We start from the raw sequence: 19,384 nt of genomic DNA, 5'->3' as shown, positions 1-19,384 counted from the left end.
ACCACCTGCTTTTCTCCGAAGATGCTGCCTGGCCTGCTGAGTTCCTCCAGCATCACAGTGTTTTCTATCTAAACCGTTCCTATCCATGTACCTGTCCAAATGTCTTTTAAATGTACCTGCCTCAACCACTTCCTCTGGCAGCTTGTTCCAGATATCCACCACCCTCTGCGTGTAGAAGTTGCCCTTCAGGTCCCTTTAAGTCTTTCCCCTCTCACCTTAAACCTATGCCCTCTAGTTTTTGATTCCCTTTCCCTGGGAAGAAGACTGTGTGCATTCACCCTATCTCATACCCCGCATGAATTTATACACCTTTATAAGGTGGCTTCAAGGAATAAAGTCCGAGCCTGCCCGACCTTTCCCTATAACTCAGGCCCTTGAGTCCTGGCAACATTCTATGATCAAGAAAATATTATATGACTATCACAAACAGAATCAGAGATTAACGCAGGCAAAGCAAGCAAAAGCTGACTGATTGTCCTACTGCTTCCTTGGTGAAGCCGACTCCTACACAGGAAATCTTAAAGTGTGTTGCTCATATAACCTGCTCTTTCTGGATACTTCCTCTTTGGGGGTTGTAATAGATGATAGGCAGCACCATCCTTAAATGGTGGCCAACTCTTTTACTTATTCAATTCTGAGCTTCTCTGTCAGAGGTATAAAAGACCTCATCCATTAGGGTTATCATTCTGCTCAAGGGAGGTTATCTTTGCCACTACGAAGTGAAGAGCTGAAATTGTGACCTTCTCAAAGCAGGTCTCCCTCCAAAAGAGATCAAATGAAGAACTGGGTCTAAATTTAGATGTTTGTTTTCAGAACTTGTTCAAAAAACCTTTTCAGCATTATAAACTGGATGCCACCCACAATCCATCAGCATTTTGAAATACAGATGATGCAAGTGAAAAAGTGAGAGCAAACAGTTGGCACTTCATTGGAGACATTGCTCCTTATGCAGAAAAGTCAGCGGATATGTATGGTGCATGCTTATTTTGTTATTTTTCAATTCATCATCTGTCCCCAACGAGGCAGATAGACATGTATCTGATAAAGGTGATCTCAACTATTGGAACAGTGGGAAAAATGGATGCAGTTTTAGTCTATTCTTTTCCTTTCTTGAGAGGAACAGACTCTTGAAAGGACTTCATATGATAAAGATGAACTCTTGATATCTCAATCTACCTTGCCATGGCCCTTGCACTTTATTTGTCTATCTGCACTGCACTTTCTCTGTAAGTGTAACACAATATCTGCATTCTGTATTATTTTCTTTTGTAATACTTTGATGTACTTATGAATGGACTGATCTGTCTGGATGGCACGCAAACAAAAGTTTTCACTGTATCTCAGTACACGTGACAATAATAAACCAATTGCCACTAGAAGAGAATTCTTATCCTCCCACTCCATTGGTAGTTTGTTAACATACCAACAAGATTTAGTAGTTACACACTTTCCATGTCACCACCAACCTGCCCCTTGTTTTCTCATCTCCTATCCTGAAGTTGCAACTTCTGGGCATTATTCACAATTAAAGTTAAATAGCCAGCTAGCATGTGCCGTCGAAGGAATCAGAGTCAAACCCTGTCCTCTCTTTTCCCCACAGAGGTCTGAATAACAGAAACAAGATCACTGACTGGGGCAGAAATTCTGGACTGAGCAGATCAGGCATCATCTGTGCAAAAAGAAATGGCTATCAGGTTGGAGATCCTTTGTTCTTGAGTTCTGATGAAGAATCTCATATATGAAACATCAACTCTTGCAGAATTTTCTGTTTTTATTTCAGATTTCCAGCATCTGCATATTTTCCTGATTTTCGTCCCTGACTGGGGTCTCTCCTTCTGTCCCAAATTACCCCACTATCCTAGACACAGGAGCGTTGACAACAAATACATATCTAGCTGCTGTGGTGAAGATCAGTTACCGCAGAATCCAAAACATTGATCTAAACCTGTTGACTCGCACAACTTTGTTTGGACCTGGATCCAACTGGTGGGAAACCAAATGACTTAGTGCCAGTGCTCAGAACATTCTACTGTGTTAAAGGCACAATATTAATGCAAGTTGTAACTGTAGCTGAAGCAGTTTGGGGAATCATCAGTCAAAAGTATTGCCCAGGCAGGATATCAGAGTACAGACATTTATTTATCACCTTGAAGAATGATAAACACTGCTCATCCCAAGTGTACTCCATTTATCAAAGAGCTACAGCAACAGCAACAAAAAATTGCATTTATACACCATTAAACACAGCAAAACATTCTAAGGAGCTTCACAAGAATATTCGCAAACAAAATTTGATTGCCCGTTACTTAGAGAGATACGAGAGCAGGTGACAAAAAGTAAGGGCAAGGAAGTGGCTTTTAAAGGGTGAGCTTAAAGGAGGAGACAGGGCAGAAAAACAGATTTATTGATGAAACCTCAGAGGTTAAAGTAATTAAAGGTATAACAATCAAAGATTGAGCAATTGAGCAATATGATGAGATGGACTATGACCTCATGATCTACCTTGTTGTGACCTTGCACCTTATTGCACTGCACTTTCTCTGTAGCTGTGACACTTTACTCTATACTGTTGTTCTTTTTACCTGTACTACATCAATGCACTCTGTACTAACCCAATGTATTGGTATTATTGTCACTTGTACCGAGGTACAGTGAAAAGCTTGTCTTATAAACCGATCGTACAGGTCAATTCATTACACAGTGCAGTTACTTTGAGTTAGTACAGAGTGCATTGACGTAGTACAGGTAAAAACAATAACAGTACAGACTAAAGTGTCACAGCTACAGAGAAAGTGCAGTGCAATAAGGTGCAAGGTCACAACAAGGTATATCATGAGGTCATAGCCCATCTCATTGTATAAAGGAACCGTTCAATAGTCTTATCACAGTGGGGTAGAAGCTGTCCTTAAGTCCGGTGGTACGTGCCCTCAGGCTCCTGTATCTTCTACCTGATGAAAGAGGAGAGAAGAGAGAATGTCCTGGGTGGATGGGGTCTTTGATTATGCTGGCTGCTTCACCAAGACAATGAGAGGTAAGGACGGAGTCCAAGGAGGGAAGGCTGGTGTCCGTGATGCGCTGGGCTGTGTCCACAACTCTCTGCAGCTTCTTGCAGTCTTGGGCAGAGCAGTTGCCGTAACTGCACTGTGTAATGAATTGACCTGTACGATCGGTATGCAAGACAAGTTTTTCACTGTACCTCAGTACAAGTGACAATAATAAACCAATACCAATAAAATTCAGGGATGATCAGAAGGCCAGAATTGGAACAGAATGGTTATCTTGGAAGGCTGTAGAGCTGAAGGAGGTTCTGATGAAAGGAGACTGACCTGAAATATTAACTCTGTTGCTTAGTCCACAGATGCTGCCTGACCTGCTGAATGGTTCCAGCATTGACTGCATCTTCCAATTCACTTACATTATAAATTAGCATTCAATTTACAGCACATCTGCGACACTGAAACAATGCAATTCTGCTGCTAGTTACTCTCTGCATAATAAAAAGCTGCTTGATTTTGCTTTTAAAACCAACATCAACATACCTCTATCAGTTTTGCTCATTTAAGTACATCCACAAGGCCAAGAAGAATTCAACTTTACTTTGGCTCAAAACAAAAATGTCCCATAAAGTAATATACAAAAAAGGAAAATACACATCGATCATGCTTGTTGCAACTAAGCCATTCGTAGGATTGTAGATGCAGTGAGATCTTACCGCTTAAGATGTTGCCATTGTTTGCCCAAAAATCTGCTGGCTTTGATGGTCTAGAATAGAATTCATCTCTGTTTGCTGCTAGGATAAGCCTGCAAGAAAAAAAAAGTACAGAAATATACTGCAGAAAGATCTTTATGTTGATAGAGGTTTTGACTATAGGATACATGATCAGAACAAACTGGAGAGACTAGTTTAACCCTCACAATTAATGCAATTAGTAAACCCTGTTTTTACTTTTCCCTCATAAATCCAGGTTTATGACAGTAATTACTATAAAGCACAAAGACGGGCATGATTTTTATTGAAATTACTCCCATTTCTACAGAACTCAAAAGGATATGAAATGCAGAGCTGTCTGAACACGTTTGCGCATTGGGTAACATCTGTGAACAAATGAAACAGCCCTTTTGCACACTCCAAGCAATAATGAGAAAATGACCAGTTTGTCACTTCTTGCTGTTGGGGGTTGAGGGAGGGGTCTTGGCCCAGGCACTTACTGAAAGCCCTGCTCTTCTTTAAATAGTGTCTTTGATAACTACCTGAATCACAGAACAATAGAGGAGGTCTGGGACTCATCACCTTAAAGGTGGAGGATTTAGAAGTGGTCATCACATTGAAAAAGTATCTGGAAGATCCATAACCTACAGACCAAAAGCTGAGAAGTGGCATTCTCCTAAAAAAATTTCTTTTTGACCGACATGGATGTGATGAGCCAAATGGCTTCCTGTCTGTGCAGTAAGTTCCAAAAGGTTTGAAAATACAAGTGGAAATGTTTCTGCAAAGGCTCAGGCTTGCTGAAGACAGATAAACAATGGAATTTGTCACTGTACAAGCACAGGTGAGCTCAGAAGATCCCAGTGGTATGGGTGAAAACTGTCGCAGAGAGCACTGCAAAGAATTCTGAGGTTCTTTTAAGGAGTGAAGAGGAACAGTGGTAGGGTCATGGAAATGATTTTAGCAGCTAAGCTAATTATCAAAGGTGTACATATATACCTTGATCCCATGTCTTGGGGAAAGCATCACTAAAGGGGGGATACAAGTAAGGTAGAGAATGAGGTCAAGAATGGATACTCTGGGACATACTCATAGTGACAGTGAATGGGTGAGACAAGAAGCCACTGTTGGAAAGGTTCTGGTTATGATTATAAAAAAAACCTTGCAGGTGCTGCAAGTACAAAAATCAGAAAGTACTGAAAATGCTCAGTGGGTCAGCTAGCATCTTTGGAGAGAGAAGCAGAACTAATATTTTAGGTCAACGATCTTTGTTTTATACTCCGCAGATGCTGCTTGATCTGCTGAATACAGTTGCTTTTGTTTTTGTTCCAAGTCATAATCAAATGAGCAAAGCCCAAACAAAAAACACTGAAGAGACTTCAGAGAGAAAAAGCAGTCGACTTGCATTGGAGACTGCAGACAGTGGGAGAAGCACCAAGGAGGGATTTAAAATTTTTTCAACATTAAATATCAATTGGGTACTTTGCAATGGTCGATAAACTACTGTTTTTCCCAGAGCAAAGGAGGCCGAAGGGTGACCTTATAGAGGTTTATAGAATTGTGAGGGGGCATTGATGAGGTAGATGGTCACGGTCTTTTCTCTCCCAGGGTAGAGGAGTCTAGAAGTAGAGAGCATGGGTTTAAGGAAAGAGGGGGAAGATTTAGAGTGAACCCGAGGGGCAAGGTTTTCCACACAAAGGGTGGTAGGTATATGGAACAAGCTGCCAGAAAAAGTAGTAGAGCAGGGCAAGTTACAAATGTTTAAAAGACATTTAGACAGGTTCATGGACAGGAAAGGTTTAGAGGGATATGGGCCAAATGCAGGCAAATGGGACTAGCTCAGGAAGGCACCTTGGTCGTTTTGGATGAGTTGGGCAGAAGGGCCTGTTTCTGTGCTGTATAGCTCTATGCCTCTGTAACTCTTGGTTCTAGTTGAGATGAAAATCTTGAGTTAAACCAGCAGCAAAATCCAAACCAAGTGCAGTGGCAAGAGAAAAAAAATAAATCAAGTCCAACAACAATCAATAATTGCTCGAATCGTGGTGCTAATTACACACTGCAGACACCGAACCTGCTAATTTACGATTTCAGTCTGCTAATTCATTAGACTCATTGCTGCTGGTAATCTCCAGTGAATTTATCCCAAAGAATGAAAGAAGATTTAGCTATGACCCGTGCCTAAGGGTCTTATACCTCATTAAAGAATGGGAATGGAACTTAACAGTACACCTTGCAAAATCTGACAGCTATTTATTCTACAGAATTAAGTCAACGTATAATTTCAATGTTTCTGCATTGTTCCGTGAGAAAGATGGGAAGTTTTAAAAAAAACATGCAATGCCATTCAAACAGCAGCAATAACTAGTGTTTATATTGTACCTTTGATGTAAAATAAGATTCTAAAAGGTATTTTATTAGAGTGTTAAATCAGATTCAGAATTGTTTGGAGATTTAGTTAAGACAGATGACCATGCTCAAAGAGGTACAACTTCAGAAGAATCCTAAAGAGGCAGAAAGGTTTGAGGATGGAATTTCAGAACCCTGGCAGATGAAGGCAGAGCTTCCCATGGAGGAGCAATTAAAAGCAAGGATGATGACAGGCAACAACTGGATGACTGCAGGTTCGAAGCAGGTTGAAAAAAACCTGGAAGTTACACAGGTAAGGGGAGGCAGAATCATGGGAGGATTTGACAGCAAGAATGAGAAACTGAAAACTGAGTGAGTGTATAATCAGGAGCCAATGTAGGTCAGTGAGCACAGAGATAACGAATGGATAAGTGAGTAGGACACAGATAAGAGAGTCAATTTTAAAGTATTACATGAAGGGGTCCACCATGGGAATGGTCAGTTTGAGAGGCAATAAAAGGCATGGATGAATGTCTTCGCATCAGGTTAGCTGATACAAGTGGTAATTAAGAAGATTCAACTGTCAGCTTTAGCGAAGTCATGGATATATGGTCTGAAACTCACTTTGGGAACGAGGGTTAAAGCAGCAGATGAATTGAGGCAGGGGAATAGGTGGGTTTACCAAAATGAATAGTTATGAAATAAATGTACAAAGTGAGGAGACACAATGGGTTAACCTCCATCTCCAGGACAGGAACATGCCTCCAAGGCAGCTCAAATCAATGAAACTGCAATTTTTCTGCTCACCCAACTTCTTCAGTAAAATGGGTTTTAGATTCAACTTGACTTTGTTTGAGTTTGAGAACTTTGGACAAAAATAAAAGCAGCTGCGGCAATCTCATCCTGAGAATGCACAAAGGAGAAAAGCAGGCTATATATTGAATTGAAAGTCAAATTGATCATGTATGGAAAAGCAAAGCAGTCTTTTGATGTAGTGAACCAGGTGCTTTGAGAGATCAGTCTGACCTAGATTTGCTGAATGTTGCACGGGCACTGAGCAGCAAAACATTAAATGTTGGAATTGTCATCTTGTTAACAGCACACAAACATTTTCATCACACTTAAATGAGAAATGTGAGCATGAAGAAAAATGCCAGAACAAAATCCTCACCCTGAAATTGCAAAAATATAGTCTTGTAGTTTAATATTGGTATTTTCTTGCTGAACCACAACTCTCAACCTACTCAATTGGTTGTGGCTTTTTATGTTGAGCTTGTTAAAAATCATCCTTTAGAAATATGATTTGTGCTTGTTACATCAATACTTCAAGAAATGCCCCAAGATTAACGATTTAAGCAACAATAATTTCATTTATACAGTATCCTCAACATTGTAAAATACCCCAAGGTGTTTCACTGGATTGTTAAACAAAATTTTATATTCCATGCAAGGAAAAATTAAATTAGAAGTCTGAAAGCTTTGGCATAAAGGCAAGTTTAAGGAGAGGAGGGAGGAGGAGAGGAGGGAGAGGTAAGGAGGAGGGAAGAGGTTGACAAGTAAAAAGGAGGGAATTCAGGAGCAGAGGCCTTGGCATCCAAAAGCCATCCACCAAGGGCACAGTAAATGAAACTTGTGATGTTCAAGAGCTCAGAATAAGAGGGGGGCAGAGATCAGAGCTGTTGGATAGGAGGAAGTTACAGAGATAAGCATGGGAAAATACTTTGCAGGGAGTACAAAACTGGGAGCCAATAGGTCTGTGGGAGCAGGAGCTGTGCTTGCTCAGAATCTGTTGTGATTTAAGATAGGCAGGCACGGTAGTGTAGCAGCTAGCGTAACGCTATTACAGTGCCAGCAACTCGGGTTCAACTCCGGTCACTGTCTGTAAGGAGTTTGTATGTTCTCCCCGTGTCTGCGTGGGTTTCCTCCGGGTGCTCCATTCTGCTTCCACATTCCAAAGACATACGGGTTAGGAAGTTGTGGGCATGCTATGTTGGCACCAGAAGCATAGTGGGCTGCACCCAGAACACTCTGCGCAAAAGATGCATTTCACTGTGTGTTTCGATGTACATGTGACTAATAAAGATATCTTATCTGGATAGTAGACTTTTAGTGAGTTGGAATTTAAGGAATATTAAAATTGGAAGATTAGCCAAGAGTTCTCTGGAACAGATATTTGTGAATTTTTCAGCAGCAGATGGGTAGAGGTAGGTGAGGACTCAGGTGGTATGAAGGAAATGGAGATATTGAGCAGGTATCCAGGTCAAATTCAACACCAACGTGATAACCAGTCTGATTCAGCTTCAGTTTCCAGGGAGAGGATGCAGTTGCTGACTCAGTGTTTCAGGGAGAAACCAAAGACAATGGCTTCTAGATAATGAACTGGAAAAAAAATTCTTTTTATCTGGTACAGAATGGCAGAAGAATTAGAGTCACAGTGAACCAAAGCAGCTGAAAATATTGATACAAAATATTACAACATCAAATCTGCACAAAATTGACATTGCCTTAGATCAATTTGGGGCTTTCTGTAATCATGCATTCAGTATAAATGAAATTCCAGTGTTAAGACACAGATGAGTTCAAGTAAATATTATACGAACTGGTAATGATACAATGAGATGGACTACGACTTCACGATCTACCTTGTTGTGACCTTGCACCTTATTGTACTGCACTTTCTCTGTAGCTGTGACACTTTACTCTGTACTGTTATTGTTTTTACCTGCACTACATCAATGCACTTTGTACTAACTCAATGTAACTGCACTGTGTAATGAATTGACCTGTATGATCGGTTATGCAAGACAAGTTTTTCACTGTACCTCGGTACAAGTGACAATAATAAACCAATACCAATGACCATCTTCAGCACACAACTGGAATGTGATTTTGTGTTTTTGGATGATGATGCTGAGAAGCAAACAGATGAGAGAAAAAAAAGAGGTCAAGGATAGATCCTTGGGTAAGTCCAGAAATAACAGTGCAATTGATCTCTTATGAAATGTCAAGTGAAACATATTGGAAGACAGTAATATTGGAATGTATCTGTTTTTTTTAGGAAAATGGATGATTAATTGCATCATATTTTGCAGATGAAAGATCATGGACATCAGCTAGAAGAAACACTGAATGTCTAAATTGCTGTCTCAGAATTTTATCCCCACTTTTATCTGTCTGACTCTGAAATTCCACAGGGGACATTATTCACTCAGTATCTATGAAAACAAATGGCAAGAAGTTCTATCAGCTATGAAATCTCAAAGGGCATTCTGCTCCATTGGCTTACGTGTATATTAAGTGCAGACCATGGGATGAATGGTGGTGGGGGGGGGGGGGGGCGGGGGGGAAGAGAAGGGATTATGTTGGGGGCAAGAAATAAAGATTGATTCAATTCTCCCAGTAACTTGTAGATCATCGATGCAAATTTGAGAGAATAGGAACTGCAGGCATGGGTGAGCCTTGGCTGGAATTTGGATTTTACTGCTGCAAGGCTCATGAGTTTGTCATTCAGGGGACGTGCACCTAAAATACCTGTAAGCAGAAGCTGAATTTGGATTGAAGTGGAAGAAGATGATACACATGGAGGCCTCGAATTAACTTCAATTCTTCAGAGGCAGAAGTAAGCCCAGGGTCACTGGAACAGGCGCTGTGGAAAAAGGATTCAAATTAATGATACCCAGGTATAGTGATCTCAAAGAAACCAGCTAATATTCACAGCATTAACTTCTAACTGCATTATGTTAAGATATCAAGAGTTGAACATAATTACATAGTCTAATTTGTGTTGAATACAAGATAAATAGCATTTAAAAAGAAAATCACACTATCATATGGTTAAATTTAAGCATTAGCCCTGCACTGATTTCTCCTGCCACACACTGAGAAGAAACGAGTCGAAATTAAGGATTTTCAACACCTCCCCACCGCTGCCACTTTAAGTCATCCATTTCACAGCTTTTACATACAGGGTTAATATTAGTTTAGGCTGGCTGTTTCTGCAAGTGACTGAAATGTGACAGTTTATATGCTAATCGGTCACTTCAAATACAAGTTGCAAGGAAGCATAGCTTCAGATCTTGCTGCTCAGATCTCCTTCCATTCATTTTGGTTAAAAGGAGGCAAGCAGGCAAATATGTGCGAGGACAACTATTACGCTTAATGAGAACCTGTGAATAGCTGTTGGTCTAATTATCAAAATGTCCAATGCTTTTTTTTTGTTTCAGTATCTCGAAGGGGTTTTGTATGGTTTATCTGGGGCAAACCTGGGCTTTTCAGGTCAGCAAACTGACCAAGGCCTGGTTCAACAGTATCATTTCACCACAAAAGAAGTGAGCAAACTCATGTCTCAAGGATCAATGCAATATTGAAATGCAGTGTAGTAGTTTTCATTGAGATTCTGCAAATATACTGGGTCTGAATATTAACTGGTTGCAAATTTGTACTGGGGCTTTTGCAGAATTTTGGCTTATCCAAAAGCATGGTCCCAATGTCAAAGGACAGAAGTGTGGACTTTCCCATGCTGGGGATTTTCTTCCAAACTGTTTAAATTATGCACCAGCCCTACTTATTTTAGGGGTAGGAATTAGCCCTTGAACATTTATCAAATCTTGACTTGCGCATTTAATTATTTAATTTCTTGCAGGTACAGATAAATGAGTCATGTTCAGCATGGAACAGGCAGTAATTTGCAGAAACTTCACAGATACTCATCCACTTACAACTTAATTTCCCATTTTGCTGGATTATTCCCATCTGTTTCATTAATTTGCTTTATTGCTTATGGTTACAAGTTTGTTCATTCTATAACGCAATTGTGCGCAAGCAGCATAAGTCGGCCATTCAGCCCATCAAGCCAGCTCTGACATTCACTCAGCTTGATTCTTTGGTCTGTTTCCATTAACCCTTCACTTCCGTGTAGACCAAAATTTATTAAAGTATGCAACATTTGTTTAAAAATCCACAGGCTTCCATTACACAAGGATCATGTTAATGAGCCACTTTCTGGGATGAGACATTACTCACAGAGGGCTGCTGGAAAATCCAAGCCCTACCCTTCATTGGAGGTGGTGCTGTACAATGAGGCTGATCCAATAATACTTAAATATAAAGAAAACAATTTGACCTTTTCCTTGGTGAAGTAATCTGGGCACCTAAGGTGCTGAAGACTGGAAAACAAAATCCCACACATAGAACTGAGGCGAGGGAACAGATTATGCATTTTAAAGATGTTGGTATAAATGGAGGAGCAGGATAAAGAGCAGCCCAGCTCAACCAGAGATGTGCAATCTCGTAATTTCTATAAGTCAAAAGGAGCATTCTCCTGCCTTCTCCCCGTAACCTTTGATGCCCTTACTGATCAAGAACCTATCAACCTCCGTTTTAAATATACCCAATGGTTTGGCCTCCACAGTCATCTGTGGCAATGAATTCCACAGATTCACCACCCTTTGGCTAAAGAAATTCCTCCTCATCTCTGTTCTAAAGAGACACCTTTCTATTCTGAGTCTGTGCCCTCTGCTCCTAGACTCTCCCACTACTGGAACCTGACAGGTAGGGAAGAGCCTTGGTTTAACTTCTCACCTGATTTGAGAGTACCACCCGATGGGTTTGCCTGTCAAAGTACTGCAGAGATTTGTTTTACTGCTATTGCTTTAAATTGATATGTTCTTGATTGGTAAGGGGTTTAAGGGTTACAGGAAGAAGGTGGGAGGATAGGGTTAAAAGAAAAAAAACCATGATTGAATGGCAGAGCAGACTCTGAGCCAAATGGCCTAATTCTGCTCCTATATCTTATGGTCTTACGGAACCTGGACGCTCCATGGGAACTCCAGTGATGATTCTATGAATCTCCATCACAACTCTAGGCCCTTCCACTGCAGAATGATACAGGTGTTCATCCAGCATAAAGCAAAAAAAAACCTGAAGATGCTACATTTCCAAAATAAAAACAGAAAATATTAGAAATACTCAACAGATCAGCAAGCATATATGGACAGTAAAACAGAACCAAAAGTTTCAAGTAGTTGGCTTTTCAGTCCAGATAAAGGGTCTTGACCCAAAATGACGACTGTCCATTTCTCTCCACAGATGCTGCCTGACCTGCTGAGCTCCTCCATTTTGTATTTTGCTCCAGATTTCAGCATCTGCAGTCTCTTGTGTCTCCATTTCATGCATGCTGCCCAACTAGCATTTTTTATTTTTAAGTGTTCACTGTAGTTAAATGAAGTTCCAATGTAACTCCTCCAATACACACTTTATCTAATATAGAGAGATATGTGAAATAATCTTCACGAGCTGACCATGAATTTGCAGATGCTGAAGATGGGTCAGCAAAGCAGGATTAAATACTGTCTAATCCTCTTGTTTTCAAGTTATTCCGTCCAAGTTAACTGTTAAATGGATTGAACGACTTCAATTTGAATTTCCACAGGATGACAGGTTAATGTTTAATGCAAATTATTTGTTAACATAATGGCCAGTGAAATAGGATTGAATTCAAAAAATGCAACCTCTGACAGCATTTGCCCGTTAGAGTGTAGAGCATAATCAGATTTAGGGAGCATTTTACATCCCCTTCCCTTTGAAAGCAGAATTAACTATGTGGAGGGAAATGAAACAATTTATTGCACATCGATCTGACATTCTCCTGCTACTTATTCCCATCTACTCAAAGCATGGAGAGAGTCTTTCCTACTTGTTGCATCATGGACTCCCGATATGAAGGCAGTGTAGAGGTTAGCATAATGCTATTAAAGCGCAAGCCACCTGGGTTCAATTCTGGTCACTGTCTGTAAGGAGTTTGTACGTTCTCCCAGTGTCTGTGTGGGTTTCCTCTGGGTGCTCCGGTTTCCTCCCATATTCCAAAGACATAGGGGTTAGGAAGTTGTGGGCATGCTATGTTGGCGCAGAAAGCATGGCGACACTTGCGGGCTGCCCCCAGAACACTCTACACAAAAGTTGCATTTCACTGTGTGTTTCAATGTACATGTGACTAATAAAGATATCTCATCTTATCATTCCAACAAGTCTGGACAATCAAATAAAAACTTGCATTTATATAGACCTTTCATGGCATCAGAACGTCCCAAGTATTTTTTTTTGCAGCCAATCTGTACAGTGAATATTCTAATGCAGATTGCCAACTTTGTGCATGGCAAACTCTCACTGAATATAATGAATCACCAGAATTTTTGGTTAAACTGACCGAGGGATAAATATCAGCAAGGGCACTCTAGCTATATATTATTTCAAGGGATTCTTTTGTATCCAGAGGACAGAAGGCATTGGTTTAATCCCAAAGACAGCACCTTTGACAAGGCATCAGTGCATCCTTCAAGATTTTCAGCTCTAGACTGAACCTAAGACCTTCTGGGTTGTGCTTTGTACTGATGCAATTATTGAGGTAGAATTTTTCTACCCAGGAGGAAGAGCACATGCACCTCAACTTGCTTCAGAATTGATATATTTGGTTGACTTAAGCAGGCTGTTGGAAAAGAGTCTGTTGCAGCATTTAGATCCACTCCTGTTACTGGATTGTGGAGCAGCCACTGTCATCAAATCAAAAGCAAGTCCACACATCAGGGTAGAGGTGGTGAAGCCACTGACAGCTCTGACAACAGGGTAGGGATAAAACACTAGCTACTTATTAGCAATAATGACCTGGTGTAATTGGCCATTTTTGTCCCAACTCTGTCCAAGAGAGATGTTGGATTGGGAACTGCAAAAGGGCACATTGTTTGTGTGAAATCAGTACAAAGCAGTGGCTGCCTGGCACGCACATATTGAGGAATGCCCATGTCACTTCGACTGAAGCTGTCGTGGTAAAGCAGAAAAGCAGCCTAGAGGGTTGCTAACTACAAGGCTATGCATCTAAATGCAATAAAACTAAACACAATGTTCATGATCTAACTACTGGCTGCCAGGGTGATTTATTATTTGAAAGACTATAACAGGAGAAGTCAAACCAGACTGATGTACACGATGCTGGCATCCTGCTTTCACTGCAAATTTTGCAGACATTTTGCATGATTCATTCATTGCACAACGAGCTCAAAGCAATCACTTTGGCATTTAATACTCAATCCAGCAGCAGGAGGAGGCAGCTGCTTCTGCCACGTGATCCAACTTTGGCACTGCTGGCCAACAGAAGCAAGAACCCTCCAAGTCCCACGGGTCGTCTGTTGCCAATGACTACAGACATCATTTGTGAAACCACATTCAGGATTGATAAGGAGTTCCTGATGTATGGATTATTCACTAACATGGAAAATGACAGATGTCAAGAAGAAAGGAGGCAGACCTCAGTAACTCCAGTGAGCACACATCGGACACCAGCCCTTAGCCCTGGCATTCTTTTCTGTGTGGTCGATAACTCAACTGGATACACCCATGGAACCCATTCTCAATGCTGAATCATTAATGGCTTATATTGGCAGTAGGAAGCAAGCTACAAATGTCAATTACTTTGCAAAAGGGGTAGCACAGTGGGGAAACAGTTAATACTGCTGCCTCGCAGTTCCAGAAACCCCAACTTGATCTTGACCTTAGGTGCTGCCCACATAGAGTTTGCGCATTCTCCCCATGACCATCTGTTTTTCCCACTGGATTTTTCAGTTTCATCCCAAATACTGGTAGGTTAATTGGCTACCCTAAGTTATCCTTTAGTGTAGACAAGAGGCAACAGAATCAAAGGGGAGTGATGGGCATCTGAGAATTTTCCAAGGAGGTGACCAGGTGCATTGATGAGAGTTAATTGAAGACTTTTGAGGAGAATATTTTCAGAGGGCAGTTGAAATCTGAAAGACCCTACACAAGTGGATGCTGGAGACTGGTGTCTCACAGTATTTAAGTATTGAGATGAATACTTGAAATGGCATAGCAATACAATGCTCAAAGCCAAGTGCTGGAAAATGGGATTAGCATAGATAGGTACTGATGGCTGGCCTGGACACAGTGGGTAGAAGGGCCTTTGTCCATACAGCACTACTCTATGACTGTTCTTGGGCTACAGGGAAATAAGGAGAGTTGGGTGTCTAGAAAATGGGAGTATTGGGATTGCTCTCATGGGAGCTCACCTGGATGATGGACCCAATGGCCTTTTAGTGTGTTAAAGTATATGGCAACCAGTAATTAGTGAAGGAAAAAAAAAACAAACTTGCTGGAGTAACTCAGTGGGTTAAACAGCATGTATGGAGGCAAAAGGATAGTCAACATTTCAGGTCATGACCCTGCATCAGGACTGAGAGTGCAGAGGGATGATAGCCAGTATAAAGAGGTGACAGGGAGTGGTGAGATAGGGAAGGCGATTCAACGTAGCCAGCAAAAAGACAGGCATAGCTGGGGCCTATCTGAGTACTGTGGCTATGCCTTGATTTGTAGAAAAGGCAAGAGGAATCGAAAGAGAAGAAATTGTTGAGGGAAAGAACAAGTTCTGCCAGGTGGATGAGAGTGTTAGTGGAGGGGAAATGGTTCTTTCCTGATGGGGGTTGGAAACAAAGACTGGACATCCATGGTGAAGATGAGACACTGGGAGCCAGGGAAATGGAAGTTGTCAAAATGGTGGCGAGCGTGAGAGGTGTCCTGATGTAACTGGGAAGGGATTGGACAAGGGCAGACAGGAGAGAGTTGCGATATGAAGAGAAAATTTCAGTAGGGCAAGAGTGAAGGAAATGCAGGGATAAGTGCTTGGACCCCAGCTATCCATAAATACATATTGATGATCTCAAGAAGAGGTAACAGAAACTAATATTGTATTTTGTAGTTTGTTAATTACACAAAACTGGGATTGTGCACTGTGAGAAGAGAAAAAGACCAAGGTGAATTGGGTAGATTGAGAAGATGGGCAAAAATGTGGCAGATACAGTATAACTTGAATAAATGCCTGGGGTGGAGGCAGGTACATTGGTCAAATTCAAGAGATTGCTAGATAAGCATATGGAGGAATTTAAAATAGAGGGTTATGTGGGAAGAAGGGGTTAGATAATCTTAGGCGAGGTTTAAAGGTTGGCACAACATTGTGGGCCAAAGGGCCTGTATTGTGCTGTACTGTTCTGTGATTCTATGAAATGTGAAGTTATCTACATTGGTTGGAAAAACAGAAAGGAGGCCTATTATTTACATGGTGAAAGATTGGGAAGTATTGACATACAAAGAGACTTGTAATAACACAGGTGCAGCTAGCATTTAACAAGCAAATGATGCATTCAGTCCCCTGGGGTGTCACGGAGCTTGCTATTGCCTTTAATTTGCTGTCCAACTGCATAAATAAGGCCCAATACAAGTTGAGATAGAGCACCTCATCTTCCACATGGGCACATTGCCGCCTCGTAGACTCTGAACTGAATTGCACAACTTAAGGTGACTCACTTTCTTTATTTGTATCATCGCAGGCCAGTTCAGCTGTAGGTCACGAACCTGTAATATCGGCTCAGCTCTCCACTCTCCATAAGCAAGGGCACTTCCTACAGCTTTGCATTTCACAGCTATTCTGTTGACACAAGAGATTCTGCAGATGCTGGAACCTGGAGCAACACACACAAAATGCTGGAGGAACTCGGCAGGTCAGGCAGCATTTATGGAAGGAAATAAGCAGTCGACGATTCGGGTCGAGACCCTTCATCAGGACTGGAAAGGAAGAGGGCAGAAGCCAGAATAAAAAAGTAGGGGGAGCAGCACAGGCTGGCAGGTGATAGGTGAGTCCAGGTGAGAGGGGGAACGAAAAGGGAATGATGCGAGAAGCTGGGAGGTGAGAGGTGGAAGAGGCAAAGGGCTGAAGAAGGAGGAATCAGATAGGAGAGGACAGTGGACCATGGAATAGAGGGAAGGAGGTGGGGAACCAGAGGGAGGTGATGGGCAGGTCATGGGAGTGGGGGAAGGGGAAAGGGAAGGGGTGAGGGAAATAAAAAAGGGAAAACAGAGGGAATGGTTACCGGAAGTTGGAGAAATCGATGTTGATGCTGTCAGGTTGGAGACGACCAAGTCAGAGTATGAAGTGTTGCTCCTCCAACCTGCGTCTGGCCTCAAAGTGGCAGTGGAGAAGGCCATGCGTAGACATGTCAGTATGGGAATAGGAAGTGGAATTGAAGTGGCTGGCCACTGGGAGGTCCTGGCTGTTGCGGCAAAAGGAGCGAAGGTGCTTTTGTTTTCCCTCATTCCTGTGGCCCCCCGAGTTCCTCCAGCATTATGCGTGTGTTGCATCCTTTATGTTTCTTTGTTTACCTTCTAACAGCCTCATTAACCTATCAAATATATGATATTTACAGTTTATGCTCATACCATAACTAGAATCACCCTATCAGAGATATTCCCTCTTGTCCTAGACATCACCTCCCACCCTTCCTGCAGCTTGCTACAGTAAAACTCTGATAATCTTGGTGAGTTGGCACCATGGCTCACCTGGTTCTGTTTCCTACACTCCCTTTAAACTCACTTTCATTTTTAGCCCATTCAAGAAACTTGCTTTACTAGTCCTCTAACTGCTACAGTTTTGTTTGAGTATCCATTTTAAGTGCAAGTTTGCTTCTCTTACTGCAATTTTTGGCCTGATTAAGATTCAATGAAGAAATTTTGATTTCCCTGTTCAAATCAGATTGGAAGGAAGCTTGATAAAAACTTGTCAAGACCAAAATGGGTGAAATATTGATTGTATTTTAGGGGCTGATTTTTGGGTTGCGTCAAATGCCATCTGTGACAACCTCAGTACTACCCCACCCAGGCAAGAGACTGGAAAGACTAACAAACAACAGAGAGATTTTTGAAAGCAGGACACTGATACAGGATCTTGACCTGAAATGTTGACTTACACCTTTGGCCTCTACAGATGCTGCTTGACCTTCGAGTTCTTCCAGCCTTCTGATTTTTGTTCCAGATTCTCGCATCTGTAGTCTCTTTTGTTTTCCTAATTACAACTTGCATCAGACACTTGTGTACGTGTTCATTCAGATGTAGAGACCCTTCATCAAAGCATATGAGAGGATAGGACTTGCACCAAGTATCTTGGAGGCATGGCTCCTCCACCAGTCTATCACTGCTGGACCACATCGTTCACCAACACCCCCATGATGAAACCCTGGTCAATATGGATCACTTCCAGCAAGGGCAGACATCAGTCACAAAAATCCACCTCCATCTCATGTGCACCAATTTAGCCTTACACTGCTCGAGGAAAAGCAAGTTCAAAGACAAAAGGCCTCAGACCTGGCACCAGGCCCATGGTCTGTCAAGCATCAGTGATCCCCACTGCTTCAGAGACACAGACAATTTACAGTTGGCACTTCAAGCATTGCAGTAGGACCACCAACACTGCCTCCAGTAAATTCACTGGCAGGATAGGCAAACCAACATTTCCATCACTGAGGCTCTAATTACACTCAACCAAGCTCAGATGGGCAGACCACTTTGTCAGCATGCTTAAACACCAAATTGCTCTAAATTCTGTCATGGCCAAGGAAAACCAGGCTGACAGAGAAAATGCTTCAAGGATGCTCTCAAAAGCCTCCCTGTAAAAGGGCTCCTATGTTCATCCACTCAGAAGAATCTCTGGTCCTCAGATTACAGAAGCACCATCTGGGAAGGCACTGAACATGTGGATACCATCCAAATAGAAAGAGTGTAAAACAATCAAAACAACCCACTCTATGGATTCTGCTGAGAAATATTCAACCAGCTCAGTATCCACTGTACTCTGCTGGAAGCAACTGATTCTTCACCTTGAGGGGCTGTCTTGGATTCAGAATGGAAACTACAGGCCATTAAATTTATCAAGTGGTTTTTAAAAGGAAATCTTGATTTCATCAGCAAATGCTAAACACCTATTAGACAGTGAAGAATGCCAGGATCCCTCAAATTAGCCAATGCCCATGACAATGAAGACAAATTCACCATCTTCTTCCAACTTTACGTGAATATGGGTGGAATAGCTTGTTTGTTTTGCAACAATCATTGTTGTAAAGCTGTTTCCTAACAGTGGAAAAAGGAGGCATTTCACGATATTGGCCATTTAGGACACAGATCAGGAGAAATGTCTTCACTTGGGAATGAAAATCTTTGGAATTCTCAAACTTAGAAGCCATGGATGCTCAGGAGTTTTTTTTGCCCCCAAGGCTGAGACTGATGGAATGTTGGACACAGGTGGATATGGTGTTAAGAGTTGGAAAGTGGGAGAGGCACAAGATCAGCCATCAATCCTACTGAATGGCAAATCAGACTTGAAGAGACATGTGCCCAACTCCTGCTTCGATTTCTTTATGAAATTCCTAAAAGCAGCAGCTGAGACAATGAGCTGGACAAACATCCTTTACTTTCAGAACATTTACTATTACTATCAAGGGTTTT

General features: G+C 41.6%; 1 protein-coding gene across 3 annotated transcripts in view; it reads right to left on the bottom strand.

Annotated features, from left to right (window-relative positions):
* Positions 1-19,384, bottom strand: part of tango2 (transport and golgi organization 2 homolog (Drosophila)) — a 119,256-nt gene that overhangs the window by 34,572 nt on the left and 65,300 nt on the right. For all 3 annotated transcript variants that reach the window (XM_052032366.1, XM_052032367.1, XM_052032365.1), the window contains 2 exons: positions 9,584-9,698; positions 3,713-3,801 (listed from right to left, as the gene is read on the bottom strand). In XM_052032366.1, the coding sequence (XP_051888326.1) occupies positions 3,713-3,801; positions 9,584-9,633 (139 nt within the window). In that variant the 5' untranslated portion in view covers positions 9,634-9,698. The remainder of the gene's footprint in view (positions 1-3,712; positions 3,802-9,583; positions 9,699-19,384) is intronic.

This window comes from Pristis pectinata, chromosome 17 (genome assembly GCF_009764475.1).
Source record: "Pristis pectinata isolate sPriPec2 chromosome 17, sPriPec2.1.pri, whole genome shotgun sequence".
Classification (NCBI taxonomy): Eukaryota; Metazoa; Chordata; class Chondrichthyes; order Rhinopristiformes; family Pristidae; genus Pristis; species Pristis pectinata.
This window is presented reverse-complemented; position numbering and strand designations above follow the sequence as displayed.